Source organism: Oreochromis niloticus, linkage group LG16 (genome assembly GCF_001858045.2).
Source record: "Oreochromis niloticus isolate F11D_XX linkage group LG16, O_niloticus_UMD_NMBU, whole genome shotgun sequence".
NCBI lineage: Eukaryota > Metazoa > Chordata > Actinopteri > Cichliformes > Cichlidae > Oreochromis > Oreochromis niloticus.
In genome coordinates this window covers 8,292,090-8,312,156 of record NC_031987.2, presented here as the reverse complement: position 1 = coordinate 8,312,156, position 20,067 = coordinate 8,292,090, and the positions used below count along the sequence as shown (strand labels likewise).

Sequence of the window (20,067 nt, the reverse complement as noted above, 5' to 3'; positions counted from 1 at the left end):
TGTGGGGCCTCTGGCTTCCCTCGCCTGAATGAACGCTGGTATGTGCTCTGCACTTGGAGGGGGTCACCATTCATTCTTCTACAAATGCCAGCAAGCAATGTGACCTGGAGCAAGTTTGGCAGCGGGGAAGAAGTCCCAGAATAGTGTTCTTCAGTGAGCTCTTCATCTTTTTTTCAATGACAGAATCAGCTATTAAAGTTTGCTGCTAGTAATCCCATCACAGCTCAGAGCCAAATACAGATCTGTTCTTTTTATAGGCTTCTCATAATCAGAGGAAAACTCTGACTGAAAGAAGAGAAGGGCAGGCAAACGTCATCACCCAGAGCTGCTGCAACAGCTGCTGACAGCGAAGGACTCAGATTGAGAGATGGTCCATTTACAAACCCCACTCGAATAAGATTAAAACTCCTAAGAACCCTAAAAAAAATAAAATATTTAGTATTTAGAGGACTTGTATTTGTGCACACAAATAAAATCAGGAAAGATTAACACTTTAAAAACTTGGAATCAGCTTCGAATCTTAGATCTGCATAATTTTTCACGAAATAACATGGCTGTGGAGCTACTTCAGCCATTTATCCAGTGACTTCTAAGCATCTGAGAATGAGCGCTTGTGTCTAAACATTTCTGTAATTATTAACACCCTCCCAAAGTTTTCTCTCAAATTAAAGAAGAAAAACTGCACTTCAGTTCACACTGTTTGGTTTAAAATCCACCGTGGGGTTGTACAGAGGTAGTGGGCCCCACAGTGGCAAATACACATGACCCTAACTGCATGATTATAAAGTTCATGAAACCCAACCTCAGAATGAATGAGCAATAAATGCTAATCAGAAAATATAAAGACAGTTATCCGTTGACTCTATGGACTTCCCCGTATAATCTCGGGTCATCCAGTTCCATCTTTTTGGTGATTCAAACTGCAGCTGCTCGACTTCCAAGTGATCCGACGGAAGGACAACAAGTGTTCCAGCCCAGCTGCACGAGCTGAGGTCATTTTTACACAGTCTTTTAGGGTCTCTGTGAATATGCTCCACAGCAGATTACACACCAAATCAAACCCCATCCTTGGCCTCCAGGTGATCCCCTAAAAGCTAAAGGTGACGGGGCTCTGGAAGAGTCTGATGGCCCACATGAAGTCCACGTCTGAGGGGTCAACTGTGAAGGTTATCTGCCCCAAATGATTTTTTTTTAATATTTACTTTATTTTTTTTATTATTATTATTTGGAGATTTTAAAAGATGTTTCTGTTATGTAAAACTTTTTAATGATTGTAATTTTTTGTTTTTTAATGTGGGGTTTTTTTGTATTTTTGAATAAGATCCAGATGTTTTAAAATAATTCCGTTATCTATTATTTTTAGTTACTTTTGTTTTCATGTGTCCTCGTTTTTTTGTTTGTTTGTTTGTTTTTGTTGTTTGTTTTGCGTGAACTTGACCCTCACAGCTGATTGGTCGGAGTGTAGCCAACGCCTTCTGAACGAGCAGCCAATCGGAGACTGCGCTCGCTGCGGGCCGGTTCCGGTGATCGCAGAGGAGGAGGTCTGTGTGTCAGTGTGCACCGTGCGCACCGGGCGTCTGTCCTTCTCCACCTCACCGAGGAGTCGTGTTAGATTAAAGCGGAGATTCACCGGGGAGCAGCCGGCTGTGTTTAACACTCATTTTGAAGAAGAAGAAAAAGAAGATGGACCCGCTGGTTGCTGCTATTGATCAGGGCACGAGCTCCACGAGGTTTCTGGTGAGTTTTAGTGAAGTTTTCATGTTGTGTTCAGGGACCGGGAGAGCAGCTGGGACAGCAGACCACAGAGACTCTGTCCTGTGCTCAGAGGCTGTGGGCAAACAGCTGTAATCGTGGATGAAGTGCAGCACGTGACTTATGTCTGTGTTGTGCTGCCCTCAGAAACAAGCTTGTACATCATGATGTTTCTATTTAAACAGAGATTTAAATAGAAAAAGCAACCAGTGGACTGGAGCAGCACACTGACCTGTAGCTTCCACCTGCTTTGGGTGGTGTTCAGGTGCATGTACAAACAGTTAAAATCAGTCCAGCTGAATGATCACTTTGAACAAATTTGGACTTCCTCAACCAGGTCAGCTGGAAGATTGAGCTTTGGCACAGAGCAGCAGCAGTGAGGGGCTCAGAGGAGGTAAAAGTGCTGTTAGAGTGCACAGAGAGAAACTCAGATGTCTGGTTTTTCTGACACGTAAGAGCTTCTTCTCATAAATGACTTTCTTTTCTGTGCTTAAGATTTAAACGTCCACAGGTGCTGAACTCTCTGAAAGCACCTTTGATCCTTAATAAAGGCCTTTCCTGTGTCATCATCAGCTGACATAACGGTCGTTCTGAGCAGCAGTAAAACTTTAACCTTAACGCCTGATTTTGACTCTTGACCATTTGGCTGCGGATCGACTGCAAATTTGTCACAGAGCCTTCGTTTGTGTGTACATGTATAATAATCTCATAAAAACAAACTTTATTGTGTCTTTACGGTGTTGCGTGTGCTACTTTGCGGTCCAGTCTCATTGTGTTAGTCCAGAACATCGATTCATAACACCCCAGAGGGTCTCAGTTGGATTCAGGTCTGGAGAATGTGAGACAAAGGCATCAGTGCCTCCATCATCCAGGAACTGCCTGCACACTCCGGGTACATGAAGCCGGGGACTGCCCTGCACAAACAGGAGGTCTGATAACCTGGCGTGTAACAGAAGTCAGGGTGCTGTTGGCTAGCACGTGGAGGCCTGCGTGACCCTCCAAGGATACGCCTCCCCAGACCATCACTGACTCACTGCCAGGATGGTCATGCTGGATGATGTTACAGGCAGCATAACATTCGCCATGGTGTCTCCAGACTCTGTGAACCTGCTCTCGTCTGTGAAGAGAAGAGAGCATCAGTGGTGGACTTGCCAGTTCTGGTGTTCTCTGGAAAATGCCAGCCAGGCTGTGAGCACAGGTCCCACTAAAATGCCCTCATGCCACCCTCACAGAGTTTCTGATATCTCAATCAGAGACGTACCTCTGACTCTGGCTGTACTCCTCCTGATCCACCTCGCATTAATAAACAGATACCGTTCCTGCTGCTGGGTCTACTCCACGCTCCTGACACTGTGCCTGGAGACACGGCAAACAATCGGCTTCCCAACTGGGCGCGAGTTTAGAAATGAGGACATGAGATGAAGCGCTCAGGGTGAGCAGTTTGGAGGCAAAGTTAGAGAGGGAAGGCTGAGATGGTTTGAACGTGTGTGGAAGAGGGAAAGGGGGAAGAGGAGGTTCACAGATGCAGAGGGTTGGGTGAGGGATGGGGTGAGATGGAGGGAGGTTATCTGCTTTGGCGACCCCAGAAGAGCACAGCAAAAAGGAGAAGAAGAAGACCTGGAGACTTTGATATCCCTGACGTTTACCTGACTTTGAGTTATGCTCTGATGATCCAGTGTTCCCTTCCTTTTTTTGAGGTGTCATTAACAGTCAGAAGGGCAGAATACGTGTCTAAGCTGTGGGTGGATGATTGAGAATCAGCACTAGACTCAGCAGCTGACAGTGAAGTTGAAATCAAGATGAGTAATTCAGAAGAGAAGCAGCTTTATTGCTTTATTTGTGTATTTGTCACAGGTTGGGTCTGTGGGTGCAGAGGACCTTGTTTTATATGCTTACTAGTTTTTGAGTCAGTGAGCGTAGCCCCGTCCTCTGTGGGGCCGCAGCACTGATTGAAATTTGCAATGATCAGTATTTGTGAGGTCACATTTTTTGGGAGCAGGTAAAACAAAAAAAAGTTCAGACGGAGTTCAGTTCTCATCAGTTTTCAGTAAGCGTGATGATTCAGACTTTTAACACTGATGGTGCAACACTGAACTAAGATGACATCAGACGTCCTCCTTGCATCAACGCCCTGTCTCTTTTTAAAGGCTGAGTTTGTTCCTGTTCGATTTCCAGTGTAAAGTGAGTCAGGGAGTCTAAAGTTTAGACTTTAGGGTTGAAACTACTCTTGGATCGCATGTCCTAAAAGCGTAACAAGGATTTCCTGTAGCTGAGTGAACGCAAGGGGAGAGGAGGGTGGTGCTTCACAGAGCTTTATCCTATTACTTAATCAGAAGAAATGCTGACTTCTGTCTGACTGCAGGTGACAGGGAAAGTGCTGCCTCATGTTAATTCCCTTCTTCTCTACAATACTCTGGCAGCACCCTGAGGCGATCGAGCCAGTGATCAATATCGTCTTTCCACTCCTCAGTGGGTGGAAGGAAAAACATAACTGGAAAAATTAAAGTGTCGCAGCTTTAATTTGCTCCCTAATTAAATGAAGCTTTTAATATTTCTGTTCCTGCTTCTAATGAGCTGCGTTTCTCTGCAGGTGTTCAATGCAAAAACAGCTGAACTGATCAGTCACCACCAAGTAGAGATCAACCAGAGTTTCCCCAAAGAGGGGTGAGTGACTCGAACTTCACATTAACACAATTAGACGCTGTGTGTATCCACCATATTGTCCTGGTGCGACAAATTGCACACCTATATGCAGTATTTATTATCTCTGCACACCCAGCCCAAGCTTGAATAGTTGGTGCAATAACAGGATGCTTTGCACTTCGAGTCTTTGTGCACTCACAGGAGTCCAGTTTTCAGGTGACGGCTCAGTTGTCAACTGAGGCTGAAGCTGGTAAAACAAAAAAACGATGCCATCAGCAAGCTTGTGATAAAAACGCTGTCCTTTGATCAAATGTCGCTCATTCAGCTGTGAAACAGAGAGCAGAGGAGAGAAACTAATCACAGAGATTCATCACACTGGGCCTTCAATCAAATATGTGCACACGCTGAAGATAAAGAATAGAAATACAGGAGTTTAGTTTTTATGTTTTATTTTTTAAAATGTTGGTTTGTTGGGGGATGTGCAGTTTGAACAAGCTGTTCTTGAGAAAGCTGCAAGCCATTGTTGAAAGGCACCGTGGCACAAAGTAAACACACTTTCATTCTTTCATTCATTTTTGGCAATGCTGCGGTCACGGGACTGCGAGGGCCGCTGTAAAAGCTTCAGCTTGTCTTTGGGAGTAGTTCACAGATTATTCTTTGAGCTGTTGTTAATTTTTTTTCACCTGCATGTCTGATAACAGGACATGTTTGTTAACAGCAGATATTTCCACCTGCATGCCTAACAGTTGAAAAATAAAAAATTCTGTCCACATCACTTCCTGCCCACCACTCTGAAACACCTCTGTCTCATCCACATACTGGTTTTCAGTATGGTGAAATGGTCATGGGAATTTGCATAATTATGATTAAGGAACTGACCTCACAGCCCATTGTTCCTTCAGTGGGCTGGTTTCAGTCATTATGCAAATGTACTGTTTATAAGGTTTGGGGAAACCTGCAGTCAGCTGAGACTGAAGAAGTCACTTGGATGAGTGACGAAACGTTTCTCCCACAAAACGCTACGTCCAGATGAACAGATTCAACTTTTGGAGGTTTTCAGTAATGCACTAGCTGACTTTTTTGATGTGATAGCAGTTAAGTTTACCTGCTTATCCATATAGAGGCTAAAGCTTCCTCCTGCAGTCACACTGAGTTTCCTTTGTAGTCAGCAAACCTGCAGGTTTCTTATCCTTCAAAATCTCATCCGGACCGCCATTGTTTACCACTTTCATTCACATATTTTCACTTAACAATATAATATAACCCAATGAAAATAGCTCAAACCTCTTAATATTCTTTCTTCTGAATTTTAACTCTTGCTTTATATAGGAGTCTTTCGCAGTTGCACAGATATGTATTGATAGAACTGTAAAGCTTGTAACAGCAGCACCTCCCCCCTTCTCTGTCGTCTTTTTACCAGGCTACTAAGTTACAGTTTAACCACCTTTTAATCACATAACTTCATTTGATATGTAACAAACTGAGTCTAAGGTCCAGGTTTTATTTTAGTTTTGTTCCTAACAAGCTGGCATGTGTGATATGTGTTTTTATGTGATTTAAAAGTGGCTGATAAAGACCCGGCACAAGAGACAGACTAACCGGCTATACTGCAGATCCAGAACACCCAGACACAAATTACAGCAGGCTGTAAACTTAAGGTGTTTTCTTCCTGAATGCAAATCTCACAAAGCTGCAGGTGATCATTCGGGCCGTGGAACCATGGAAACATCTACAAGCGAGACTTTTTCTCTGTGAATGAAGTCACCTTTTTACAACCTTAAAATATAGAAAAAATTAAGGATTTCTGTCAGAAGAAGTTCTAACATGCACGTATACAGGTTAGACAGTTGTAACAATGTCTTTACAGGTCTGAGTAAAAAATCAGAAAACTACAGCTCATCCAGAGTGAAGTGGATAACTCCCCTTGTTAAATCACTGCATTGGCTTGGCTCTGGCTTGTGTGCCAGATCATAGTTTTTAAAATGCTTCTATTGGTCTATAAAGTAGTAAATAGGCTTCAGCCTGATTTATGTAAAAATGTACTCATCCCCTGCAAAACACCCAGGTTTAGAAGACTCTAACATCGTGCTGTGTGTTCCCAGATTTAGAACAAAGCAAACTGAAGCAGTTCATGTTTTAATTTGATCTTGATTATCATGTTTTTCATAAAAATTTGAAGCACTCTGGATTGCCTCAGGCCTGAAAAGTCTCAAAACTTCATCCGTCCCGGATTTCAAACTGGTTTTAAACATGCACGCGTGTGTTTTCTGTGTTTGCGTGTTGGTCAGATGGGTGGAGGAGGACCCGCGGGAGATCATGCAGTCTGTTCACGAGTGCATCGAGAGGACCTGCGAGAAGCTCTGCAAGCTCAACATCGACGTCTCCAACATCAAAGGTGGGACGCTGACGGGCGGATGAGAGGGGGTAGAAAATGTGTTAGCCAGAGGGCATCGGGGCAAATTCATTGATATTTATCTTTTTTTTTGTTTCCAGCGGTGGGAGTGACCAATCAGAGAGAGACAACCCTGGTTTGGGACAAAGACACCGGCGAGCCGCTCTACAATGCCATCGGTGAGAGCGTCAGCGTCAGTATTTTAGGATTTCTACATCGGTGTCAGACTCACTGAGCTGTAAAAAAGTGGATTGTGTAATGTGGGAAACGACTCGGGGCATGACTTGATTACATTAGGTTGAAGCATCCTGTGTCGTGTCTGTTCCTGCCCCACCAAAAACCATCAGAGCTGTGATCCAGCAGCAGTCACTCCCACTCACACAGGCTTTCAGTTTAAAAAGCCAGTTTATCAGCGAGCTCTTCACTCCCCTGATTCAACTGAGGGGGGTGTTGTGTCAGCTGTTCACTGTTCAGAGCACTGCTTGAGCTATGAACAGCCAACAAAAGCTAGCAAAGTTTGTTTTTTTTAACAAAAATGTTAGTGCTTAACTTTTCACAGCAGGAGTCTAATTTTTTTTTAATGTCTAATATCCCCGTTAATGCTGGAAAATAAACTGCAGTCAACAGGATTTACAATGGAGTCATATATAAAATAAATTCAGTTCACTTTTATTTATATAACACCAAATCACCACAGCAGTTGCCTCAATCTCTCTATATTGTGAGGTAAAGACCTTAAAATGACACAGAGAAACCCCGTACAATCACACCACCCGCTGTGAGCACGCACATGGTGACAGTGGGGAGGAAAAACTCCCTTTTAACAGGAAGAAATCTCTTCAGTCTAAATACCAGCAATCACTTTTTGCCATGACAACAATGACAATGTGTAGAAAGATAGTAAAAATAAGTCCAGATTCATTGTGTCAGTTTGTTGCTGTGATCAGAAGCTGACAGACAGATGTTGTTAAATCCAGTTTTCCTGGTTTTTGGTGTTATTAGTGGGTCTGATGATATAACCTGATATCAAACTGTTTTTAGCAGCTATCTTATTGATATGCTCTGTTTGGGATAATTTACTATCTATTTGCAGTTTGCAATAATTTGAAGTTTAAGTCGGGCTCTCAGATTAATGTTAGCCATTTTCAAAAAATGCACCACAGCATCGTCAGACAGAGGTGCAGAACTCCCATATCCAAGTTAGGTTGAAAATTACACAGAATTTAACCTGCTGGTTTTCTTGCACAAAGTCCACACGGTCTCCTGTTTTGCCTCCTGCGGGATTTACTCGAGCAAAAGTTGTATTTTCAAAGCGGCATTTTACTTTCCTGCTGTGCTTTGTGTGATGAAGCTCAACTGGGGAAAAATCCTGACCTGGTTCTCCAGCGTGCTCCAGAGTTCATGTGTGAAAACGACCACACAGCTGCACCAGCAGCTTGGCTAGTAGAAGTATATATAATAAAATATCACACATTGAAACCTTAGACAGGAAGGGCTCAAGTTTAGCTGGTTAATAGTGACCAATCTTTCAAAATAAAAGCGAGGCGATTGTTCACTAATAAATTGTGGATGGCCTTGTTCTTCCAGAAAGAAATAAAGAAGCTAAAATTAGAGTAGGGATTATGCCCATGCCCATTCAAATAAACCCTGGGAACGCTGAGCTGAGAGTCTCAGTTCTCATCCATCCTGAAAAAGACCTGGAGCTCTGTTGCCTTGGATCCTCTTTGAGGTTTAACCACAGAATTTAAATGAAGATCAGGTCAGAGGGCTGTAAGGAGCATGATTAGTTAAACAAAGTTTTCGTGTTGTCTCAAACCTCAGCTGGTCCTCCTCATTCCTGCCATTTCTTTAGAAACTGAGGAAAATGTTTCCTGATTACTCAGTTTTTGTTCATTACGCTGAGACAGCCTGGCTTCTGATTAAAGAGTTAGTCTTTATGAAGCTTAGATCTACAACTACATATTGAGGTTGCTGTTTTCTCACAAAACTAATGCCGATGTTTTGGGTTCCTGTGTTTGAATCTTTCTCCTCTCCTGCTTTGTGTTTAGTTTGGCTGGACCTTCGTACTCAGTCGACGGTAGAGAGGCTCATTAACAAAGCTCCGGGAAGAAACAAGAACCACCTCAGGGTGAGAGATGATTGATAAGAAATTGGTAACAGCTTAATCAGGGCAAGTTGTGTGGGTCAGAGGAACACTTGGGGGTGTAGTAGTGTAATCAACTTTGAATCAGAAATCTGAAAGAAGGCAGGGCTCTTGCTTTCTTTGTTGAAATATCTTTCTGATCTCTGTTTCTACTGTCTTAATCTCCACAGCATAAAACAGGCCTTCCCATCAGCACCTATTTCAGTGCGGTGAAGCTGCGATGGCTGCTGGACAACGTGGACGAGGTGCACGAGGCGTTCCTGAGCCAGCGTGCCATGTTTGGCACGGTGGACTCCTGGATCATCTGGGTAAGACCTGAACCTGTGCCTCTACTTCTGTCATGAGTGTGTGATTTGTTCTTTTAACACCCCCACCCCTCCACCCCCCAGTGTCTGACAGGGGGAAAGAACGGCGGGGTCCACTGTACAGATGTTTCAAATGCCAGTCGCACCATGCTCTTCAACATTCACACCATGGACTGGGATCCTGAACTCTGCAGGTGATTCACACTATACCCTGCCCTGACTGTATATAAAGGATGGGTGCCACAGCCTATCCAAATGTTTTGGGCACCGCCATGTTTGATTGTGGAGCCAGAGTGACCATATTTGCATGAAGGGCCTGAAAAGCTGTGTTATTGGCTAATGCTAGCTAGCTAGGTTAGCAAACAAACTATATAAGAGCATCAGAAAGCCAACCAATTAGTGTTGATAGCATTAAATAACAACTGAATTGATCTGAATTAAATATTAGGTAACAAAAGGCTCCAACAGCACAAACACAGAACAGAGGTCTAGTTCTGGCCGGGTGAAGCCTAGCAAAGAGCTAGCAGCTACAGCCACCTGTGTCACCATCCAACTGTCAGTCAGAGACGCCACGCCCCTAATAATGCAAACTTTATTACAACTTAAACAGATGAGTGATGCGCATGTTATGTCTTTATTTCTGCTGTAAAGTTGGATGTTTTGGGGATGGACTCAGTTTTTGAGGCAGTCTCAAGTGGCCGTTAAAGGAACTGCAGTTATTGGTTTCGTGTTTTAGCCCTGGAGGTTGCTGCTTAATTGTCACACACAGAATAAAGCATTTAAGGTTATCGTCTGCATATCTGTTTGCACACTCCAGTAAAAGCTCATTCACTTCCCATTCAGGGAGTTAATGAGCCATCTCTTATTTTATGCAGTCGGCTGAGTGTTGAAGCAGTGGAAAAAACGCTGCACAAATACATTTTATTTCTTTTGAGTCATAAAAGCACAGAAAGAACGGACTGGTCTTCACCTGATTATTCAGAGTCGGCTCTCCAGCTTTAGTGAGAGAGAAACAAACACTGTGTTTTAGCTCCATTCTCTCGAACTCCTCTTCCAGATTTGATTTCAGTCATTTTGGTGATTATAATTTTTCTTTCTCTTCTTCTTCTTTTTCTTCTTATCTTGCTGCTCTGCTTAGAGGTTGCTAAAGTGGCTCAGGTGCCTTCATGCAGATGTAACCATCCCAGTATGGAAATAACCTGAGTCATATATTCGATTGTAAAAGATTTTACACCAGACATCCTTCCTGTACTGGTGAGGAGCTCTCCTGTAGTTTGCTTTTGATTGCTTGTAGTTTTCCCGGGCGTGCCAATCCTCGTTGCCCCCTACGTTGAGGCTGCAGGTTGCCCTTGGAGACGGGCTGGACGGGCTTAACTTGGCATCCGATCAATGTCTGCCTTGTTTTTAATTGATTTGATTTATATTTAAAGTTAAAAGAAACCTCGTGTGAAAAGCTACATTTTTAAAGTCACATTGTTGCCACTTTCTCCTTTGTTGCCTGTTCTTCCTCATCTGCAGCAATCTGGGGATTAAAACACAGAACAACAGGACAGAAACTACAACAAAGACCTCATCAAAAAAAAGAAAAACTATAAGTGCCTTTGTGTTTGTTTTTATTATAAACCTACAACCTCATGACAGCCTCCTGCTGTGCTCCTTTCAGGTACTTTGACATCCCGATGGAAATCCTGCCCAGCGTCAGAAGCTCGTCTGAGATATACGGCTGGATGGTGAGCTCAGATACGCCTCACATCACGCTGCGTGTTTGTTTCTGTGACACCATATGTGTTTTGAGGTCACAGACATGAAACGACCTCTTTTTCCCTCTACAACTTAAGCAAGAGATATGTGAAATCTGTGCAACCTGATACCGGCACGAACCATAAATATTTCTGGTGAACGCTCTCGTTAAATGTTGTTATTACTGTAATGGCTATAAAACTTGATAAGAAGCATGAGGAGAGCAGATAATGTACAGACAGTGTAGATAGTGAAGGTAGCCGAAGATTTCCAGATGAACGTTTATTATTCTGATGGATTTATGCTGGACAGTTTTTTTTCGATACATCCAGATGCACGCATGAGTTCACCCCATCCCACAATTTTTAATTAATTACATTTAAATTAATTCAGTTGTTTATTTTTCCTACATAAATAATATAAATTAGTGTTTTTAACTTGACCCTCTCCATATAAAGGATAGTTGCCACCATGCTGGACTTCTGAAGGTGGATTCCTACGTTACCAACTAAACCTATCTGGCTTGGTTAGCAACCTACAGCCACATACTGTGTGGGTACAATGTATGTCTAGAATTTCCCCAAAACTGGAGCTTGGACTCCTTGGACAGTCTGGAAGTATGAATCGACGCACAGCAGTCGCGTTATTGGTCAGATAATTGTATTTAAAATACTCCAAAAAGCCCCCAAAGCACAAACTGTTTAGAGTAACGCAGACTCTTTGCCTGAAATATATTTGGACTTCCAGAGGTCCATTTTAAACCCTGTCCATGGCCCTTCAGGGGTGCAGGCACCTCGTCCATGGCCGATGGACTCCTCATTATTAATACAGTTTTCTGTGCAAATGCACGTGTTACATGTTTGTTGTGAATCACAACACAGAAATATTTTCTGCATGTGTGTGTATATGTAGTATATTTGTGGTGTAGCTGTTTAAAATCCCATTCTGTGGCCTCTCCCTGATAAACATCCTGATAAGAAGCCGTGCGGCTCGTATCTCATCTCCCGACAACATCGTTGACTTTAATGTTGAAGGTTTTTTATGCAACGTGCTCTGTGGACTGAGGTCCAGAGATCAGCTGAAGCAGCTGTTTGTTTCTCCCTCAGCCTCATTGATCGGGTCATTTTTTTTCTTTTTTGCCTCTTCACGTATCTTTCCATGCAGGACCGACCTCTTTAATGACTGGAATTAATGAATAAATAATCAGTTCTGATAAAACTAGAAAGGGTTTATTTAGGTTAAAATAATAAAAGTATCCTATGCTCACTTTGATTCTTGTGGAGCTTTATTAAACTGTAATTACCACTGATAACTCAGTGTGATACATACTTGGCTACAAGGCCACAGGCCTGATTCCCTGCACAGCAAACGCCCTCCTGCTTCATCCTAAAGGTTTTCATATCATTCTTTGTGTCGCCCTGAGCTCAGCAGTCATTTATCCAGAATCTAAACATGTCCACATTTCTGTCTCCTAACCAGAAATCCGGCTCACTTGCAGGAGTTCCAATTTCAGGGGTAAGAGCTTTTCCCTCTTATGCAACTTTGTTTAATGAGCCACATCTGTCTGTGTTCAGCTGCGAGGCTGTCGCTGTGGTGGAGCAACACATGGCTCCCTCCCACTTTTTGTTTTCTGAGTAGAGACCATTTTGCTCGACCAATGAAAAATCTGCCCTGTGACACCTCAGAATGAGGTGATTTGTTTTGTATGTAATGAAGCCAAGCAAAAGCGGTATCTTCACACTCTCTTTCACAGTTCAGGCCCGCCAAGTACACGTGGGCGGGTCTGAACCAGCTCCATAAGTACAGGAGATATCAGCAGGACCAGTTCAGGGCTGCAAAACACATTTAAGCTGCAACCAAATCAATTTTAAAGGAAAATAACCGTCTCTGAGCATCAGCATCATGAGGTCTGTCGTAGTTTGAATGAGCTGCAGCAGTTTCATCTCTGTAGAGTAGAGGAACAGAAACAAGCATTGGTATCCTGGTTGTTTGATCTGTTTTCTCATAATTCCCTTGAAACTTAAAAAGTGCATTCTGGGTACATTTTAATGGTCATATCACTATGTAGGTTTAGTGGGGTAGATCAGAAACACACTGTACCATATTGAAGGTCTCCTTTTCACTGACAGTTTCATAGCAAGGTCATTTTCTGGCTGTGGGTTTAAAATTATGATAACTGCTGGGTTGGAGCTTCCAGGATGAAGCAGATGCGTTTGCGGTTGTATCCACTCATCTCTGACTGTTTACACGTCCTGCTTTATCTGTCAGTGTCTCGGTGACCAGTCGGCTGCTCTGGTTGGTCAGATGTGCTTCAACGAAGGCCAGGCCAAAAACACGTAAGCACTCTGCTCCCTTCTTTATCACAGTGACGTCAATTCATTGTTTTTTGACGTTCAATACAGAGATTGTGTTTTTTCTTTCCAGCTTGACAAAATGCATTACATGACATTTGAGGCTGTTAATAAATATCATCATAGGGATGTGTGGACGATTGAGTTCTCCGCAAATTCATGATGAAAATCACTGTTTCACTGCTTCCCATCCTGACTCCATCTACAACCTGCAGTGCAACACACTGAAATAATGGTGTCTCTGCTGTGTTTCAGTAAATTGTAAAGTTGCTGTTTTCACTCTAAAGAAAGGCAGTGTTTAGTAAACTGTAGCAGTTAACATACAAATCTATCAGTTTTTAACAAAACGCTAAGTCAGTGGATTTAATCATTGCTCAGTGGGTGTTCACTCTACTGAGTAATCTCCCCACCTCCTGACTCATCAACCCTGTGAGATAGAAGTCACAGTAACTAACCCAAGAAAGGTGCTTGATTCGAGTCAGAAAGAGTACTCATTTCTTGATTTTTGTCCCCCGATTTCTGTTCCTGTTGCTAAGGTGTGTTTTAACCCAAACCACCTGCTTTCTCTAAATCTAACCAGCGAGTGGAAGTGGAAATGAAACGTAAAACAAATATACCCAGGTTGGCTGTAAACCTGCTAAAATGTGACACTACGGCCTCTCTGTCCTCCTCATGAGGACTCTGCATATCTGTTAAGTGTGGCGAATATCAAAAATCAAAACACCAGCGCACCCACGCTGTAGATGAATTAATGCCACTAATAAACCAAACGTGTCTAACTCTTCTGTTTTATTCTCATTGAAGGTATGGGACTGGCTGCTTCCTGCTCAGAAACACAGGCACCAAGGTATGTTGTTTTTTAAAATATATATTTATTGCTATAACAATTTTAGTGAGGAATATTTCACCCTCTCAGTAATAATTTTCATGTGATCTGTCAGCCTGTGATCTCAGACCACGGCCTGCTCACCACAGTCGCCTACAAACTGGGAAAAGACGAGCCGGCCTGCTATGCCCTCGAGGTGTGTGGTGGCCTCTATTAAATAACTCTGATCGGTGATGGCTGTCTGTGCTCTGGTCTGATTTTTGGGGTCTGCTGTTTTTCTTGTTTCCTGCAGGGGTCGGTGGCCATAGCAGGGGCAGTGGTGCGGTGGTTGAAGGACAACATGGGGATGGTGCAGTCGTCCTCAGAGATCGGTACGTGCACTTCATCGTTGATTACATTCAGGACTCGCCGCTGGGGTTTGTGCTTGAATATCACGTCTGCCTCTGTCTCCTGTTGTCCTCTCTTTCAGAGAAACTGGCAGCAGCAGCAGGAACGTCGTACGGCTGTTACTTCGTGCCAGCTTTTTCTGGGCTCTACGCCCCCTACTGGGAGCCCAGCGCAAGAGGGTGAGCGAGTCGGCCCAGGCTCATTCTAAACTGACGAAATCCTTTATGCTTGAACGCTTGTCGAAATGGTTATATTTCTATGTATAACAGTGCATGTGTTAAAAGATCAGTTACGAGCCTGGAGCTGTGCCCTGAGGAACCCCAAAGCTAATGTAGGAAAATCCACACCCACATTTTGTGCACTCAGCATTAATAATAAACAGGATGGAAGCTGATTATAAACTCTGAGATGACACCCTCACTGGTAATCGAACAGGTGGGCTTTTTTGTGGGGATCTGTTAAGTGACTTATGCAGATGAGCTTCTACAAAACTTCTCAGCTGCTCGATATTTAAAGACATTTAGTCTATTCACATTAAATTTCAGTTCCTCAGATGACACAATAACAGAGTTTGGAGGATGCACATTTGGACTTTTTTTTTTTTTTTTTTAAGCCTTAAATGAAGCTTCTGCTCCTTCTGATGTAAATCCTGTGTTTAGCAATCAGATTAGCAGTCTGCTTCTTATTTTTTTTATCTGTGTCAAAGTATAAACATGTGGGGAGAGGTTGTTTTAAGATCATGTGATTCTATATCTATCCAATGACAAAAAAACACAAGGCCACAAAAACATGACAGAGCTCGGCTGTACCGCCCAATTACACAGTAGTAAATGTGGAACAGTTTGTGCATGCTAATGTTTGGTCTCTGTATTAAAGTATTAAAGTTTTGCTCTCTCTGTTTTGCAGCATCATCTGTGGGCTCACACAGTTCACCAACAGGAACCACTTGGCATTCGCTGCTCTGGAGGCCGTCTGCTTCCAGACCAGAGAGGTGAGCCTCCTCTTCTCATCCCTAGAACGAGAAGATACACAAGAGTGTAACCGGGCTATCACTAAGCATTGATCACATAGGTGTAACATGAGTTTATGATACACACAGGTTTGCTTACTGAACACTATATCAGAGTATGGTAGTATTTCAGCTAGGCTGAATTTCAGATGCAAGAAGAGTTAATAAAGAGCGGTTGGAGACGGGTTTAAAAGCAGTAGTTGAAGTGTGTGTGTGTGTGTGTGTGTGTGTGTGTGTGTGTGTGTGTGTTAGATTCTTGATGCAATGAATCAGGACAGCGGGGTCCCTCTGACGCAGCTTAAGGTGGACGGAGGGATGACGTCAAACAGATTATTGATGCAGCTGCAGGCCGACATCCTCTGCATCCCTGTAGGTATGACGACTACACACACACACGCAAGGCTGAACCTGAACTTTAAACTGTCCATTCTGACTTTTGACCCATTTAAAACAAACAATTTGACATACAGGTCGAAGGTAAAGGCAGAAATGTACCTGTGCTAATTTTGCTGTGCGCACATGACGTGCCACCAGTTAAACATGAATTGACTTTACGCTCGCATATCTTCCTGTTCATTGGAATACTTTGCCAGCAGTGTGCAAGTGGATGATTTTATCACCTGTAAGATATTTGCCATCAAACTGAACAGCTGCTCCTTTTGATTGTTAGAGACTTTACTAGAGACTCTAATGTCCGCCTGGCTCAATGTGATGAGTTTAGTCACATGTAGAAATGACAAAATGTCCTCGCTGTCTGATGGTAAAGATCATTCTTTACTCACAGTCTGTACTTTTGAAAAAACAATCCGTCACTATCTGGATGACAGATCTGACTAGTAACACACAAAAAACAAAAACAGCAGCACTACTCCCCCGAGTAGTTTGGACATTTTACAAAACCACAACATGACCTCATGAACTGAAGATATATTAAAGGTACTTTTTGTAAAAACCAGTGTAGTACTAAAGGTTTTTTTTTTGTTCCCCGCAGTAGCTGCACTGAATTTGCCTATGTTCTGCTTTAATTTCTGTAACTTAGGCATCAAAGTACCTAGTTAATTTCCAATAGCTGACTAGAAGATTTTATTTTAAAGAAAATGACTCTTTAAAAAGTCCGGCTGAAGTCCTCAAACTACATGGAAGCTTTTATTTTGAAAATGTCAACCTGATGACTTCCTACAACTAAATTTTAAAGAAATTTAAAAAACAAATCACTGACTTGAAGATTTCACCAAAAATATTATGAAAATGAAGACATTTTTGCATTTAAGTAACAACCAGAATACAGGAAGTGATGCGCCTGATCGCTCTCAGGGGGAACATGTCTCTCTGTCACTCTCTAACCGTCCGTCTTATGTTGCTCCAGTTCGACCCACCATGTCCGAGACCACAGCTCTGGGTGTAGCCATGGCGGCGGGGGCAGCAGAGGGCGTAGGCGTATGGAGCCTGAGTCCTGGTCAGCTCCCACATGTCACATCTGAGAGATACGAGCCTCAGATAAACTCTGAAGGTAAGACTGTGAGACTGTAAGACACACAGATAACAGAACACGGAGCAGGATGGCCTCGAGTTTTGGTTAATGTTATGCAGCACTATGTTATTTAGAATTTACAGTGTCAGCAGTTGTTTCTGTTTGACCAGATGCTGTTAAACATTTACAGTGAAATAAAACACTGTGTAAAACATTAATTAGCAGTTTAATAGATTAAAGTGAACCTAAAGTTGGTTTTTATCCCGTGACAGCGACATGCTGCAGGAGTCAACATCACTGATGGTTGATTGGCTGGCTCCTCCCCCCTTCAGGCACATGATGGTGTTTTTCTTTGTGCAGAGAAACTGTTTTTATTTTACCATCAGCTTTAAAATTAGCAGATTTCCGGTAAACTTCCCTACAGGCTGACAGCAGCCGTCCTCTCTCTGTTGCGGTGATACCTGTGGCAGAACATTTTTTCATAAATATATTCAGATGTGTTTATTTTTCAAGTAATGTAAATGTTCTTTTGTTATTTGCTGGGCAGTAAAATTCAAAACAATGTCACTCTGTGCTGTTTTGTGGTCTTTGCTTTGCGATGGCTTCAAATGTGAAGAGCTTAGAAATATTTGTGCAGTTTATTGTTTTTACACAACTTCAGCTTTAAATCAGTTTTGACTGAATCTGTGATCTCAGTGTTTTCCACTCAGTGACTTTTAAGTGTAATTTGCTGCATTTGGTGGATGTTACTATGACGACATGACTTACACTTGTTTCCTCGTCACAAACAGAGAGCGAGTACCGCTTCGCTCGCTGGAAGAAGGCCGTCCAGAAAGCCATGAACTGGGAGACCACAGAGCCCTGCTACAATGGCAGCGGTAAGTCACTGCATACAGGAAGTGACTTTAGCTGTTAACTGTTTCACTGTTGGAGAATTTCCCCCTCACTCTCTGACAATCTCCTCACTTACTGACAACAGGTTTAGGAAAGAATATGAACGGTGCACCCTGGGGGGTCCATCCCAGCCCTCCCCCCAGCAGAGTGGACCACTAAGGTCCGACATTTGCCGCTGCATGCCGTGTGTGACACTTGAGTTTCGACTTGGGGCATGTTTACATATTAAAGGCTTTACTAACACGGTGTGTTCACGGCTTTAACCGACACAGATGTCTTCACTCGTTAGAAACTAATTTAAAGCGGAACTGTTCTGTTCATTTTTATTCTGCTACAGCAGCTCTGCATGATTTATGGTTCAAAATAATGCTTCTCTAGCTCATGCTTGGACAACAAGCTGTTTTAGCCCCTCCCCCTTTAAGCCAACTCCCTTCCTACTGGCTGTCCTTATAAGCAGAATGCTTGAACAGCAAGTGAGCAGAGCTTCTGATTTTCCATCTCTCTGACATCACAGAGATCAAAGAATAGAAAAAACTGTGTGACACTGAGTGTTTAAAACAGCCTGCATAACAGGAAATAAGTTGAAGCAAAATAGGTCAAATTAATGATACTTTTAATCCTTCCTAAAGTTGTAAACAGAATGTGAGGAAACAACGCTAACTGAATTTCCATAAATCTTTTTCTCTCACGTTAACAGGAATTACGTGCTACACTGGCTCACTGCACCACCTTGTGGTTCTTAGTGGTATTACATGACAGTACATTTCAATTTCACCTGATATTCTTGCAATGCAACACAACGGTCAGCTCGTACGTAATGTCTTAGCGGTTAATTCTTCACATTCTGTTGTTTTTTTATTTGTTTTAGAAGGTTTTAGAGTCTTTGACAAAGTTGTTTTTTGGGTTGTTTTTTTTTTTTTTTTGCAAAACCTACATTACAGATAAATTAAATCTGAGTCAGACCAGCCTGGTTGTGTGTGGGCATGCAACGGCAGTTATTCCTGTATGCCTCTACCAAGGAAGTCTTTTAGGATTCTTTTCTAAAACAAGATAGGTCAAAGTTAAAAAGCTGGCTTCATTTATTTACAGATACATCTACATATACTTTCAGGTGGTATACAGGAACTCACTTCCTGTCCCAGTTTTAGCCTTGATGGAGGTATACATTCTCACACTGCTCTGTTTTTCCTGCTGGTAAACCGCAATTGTTTCTATGACTTTTTAAAACGTGTGGAAATCAGGAGATTGCAGATCGCTAAGAGGTTTATGCTTTAACTTCTAAATCTGCAGCTAAGATGCTCAGTGTCCCACAGAGCTCCTTTGAGTCCACATGTTTAGTTTTAATCCTTTTCTTTAAACTAACTGCTTTGCTTCCAGAAAACAAAAGTCTGTCGGTGTTTGTTTGCTCTCTGAGACTCGTTTCTGTTCGCCTCACAGGTCACTCGCAGTAACTTTAAACCGTGTGGAGCCACATTTTGGTGGGAACATGAAGATTGTGGAGTACGGTGATGATGGGACTGGACGACTGCTCGATCCAGCCTGCGGTCATCTTCTGTGACGTGCAGCCTCCCAAATGCTCTGAACATCCAGCGAGCTTTTCACGAAGAACGACGCCACCTGCAGCCAGGAACAGTTTCTACACCGTCCAGTTAAAACAAACACGCCTTCAACACAGAGACTGCTGTAACTCCTCACTGCACCCAAAGGGAACCCTGGACTTTATTTTGAATGTGTTCTGTACATGATGTTGATGTTTAACCCCCAAACACGGAACAGAAGTCACTCATGGAGGGGACGAGTACTTTTAAGTCAGAAAACCGTCCTTTAAAAAAAGAAAATTCATTGTAACTTACTGCACTTCAATAACTGCAATCTGAAAGCCAGCTAATTCTTAACAGCACTTTATAATTTATCCTGTTTGTGGAAAACAATTTTTTTAAAATCATTTTTGATGTTTTGAAGAAACAGGACTTTGACTCATTTATATTTAATTATTACACTTGATGACCTTTGAAGATCTGAGCTGTGGCACGAGCCATAAATACCTGGAGGATCATTTTCCATGAGAATAAAGCTTCTCCTCTGTGAAAGGGGGAAACATGGAGACTGTTAAATCCTGCTGATTTATTACTGCTGTTTGAACCCTTCAGAATC

The 20,067-nt window shown here is 42.6% G+C and overlaps 1 protein-coding gene across 4 annotated transcripts; it reads left to right on the top strand.

Annotated features, from left to right (window-relative positions):
- Positions 1–1,505: 1,505 nt before the first annotated feature.
- On the top strand, positions 1,506–19,858 carry LOC100710600 (glycerol kinase). Of its 4 annotated transcripts, XM_003451905.4 has the most exons (20): positions 1,507–1,737; positions 4,343–4,416; positions 6,684–6,790; positions 6,889–6,966; positions 8,836–8,915; positions 9,101–9,238; positions 9,320–9,429; positions 10,899–10,965; positions 12,455–12,490; positions 13,244–13,311; positions 14,131–14,173; positions 14,268–14,348; positions 14,445–14,523; positions 14,622–14,718; positions 15,446–15,530; positions 15,801–15,921; positions 16,915–17,058; positions 17,811–17,897; positions 17,999–18,073; positions 19,351–19,858. In XM_003451905.4, exons 1-19 carry the CDS (start codon positions 1,684–1,686, stop codon positions 18,070–18,072), a joined length of 1,623 nt encoding a protein of 540 aa, XP_003451953.2. In that variant the 5' UTR covers positions 1,507–1,683; the 3' UTR covers position 18,073; positions 19,351–19,858. The 4 variants fall into 4 exon arrangements, 3 of the variants coding, with proteins under 3 accessions (XP_003451953.2, XP_025759327.1, XP_013130978.1); XM_025903542.1 differs by lacking the exon at positions 4,343–4,416; XM_013275524.3 differs by lacking the exon at positions 17,999–18,073 and having other exon boundaries at positions 1,509–1,737; positions 19,351–19,855.
- The last annotated feature ends 209 nt before the right edge of the window (positions 19,859–20,067 follow it).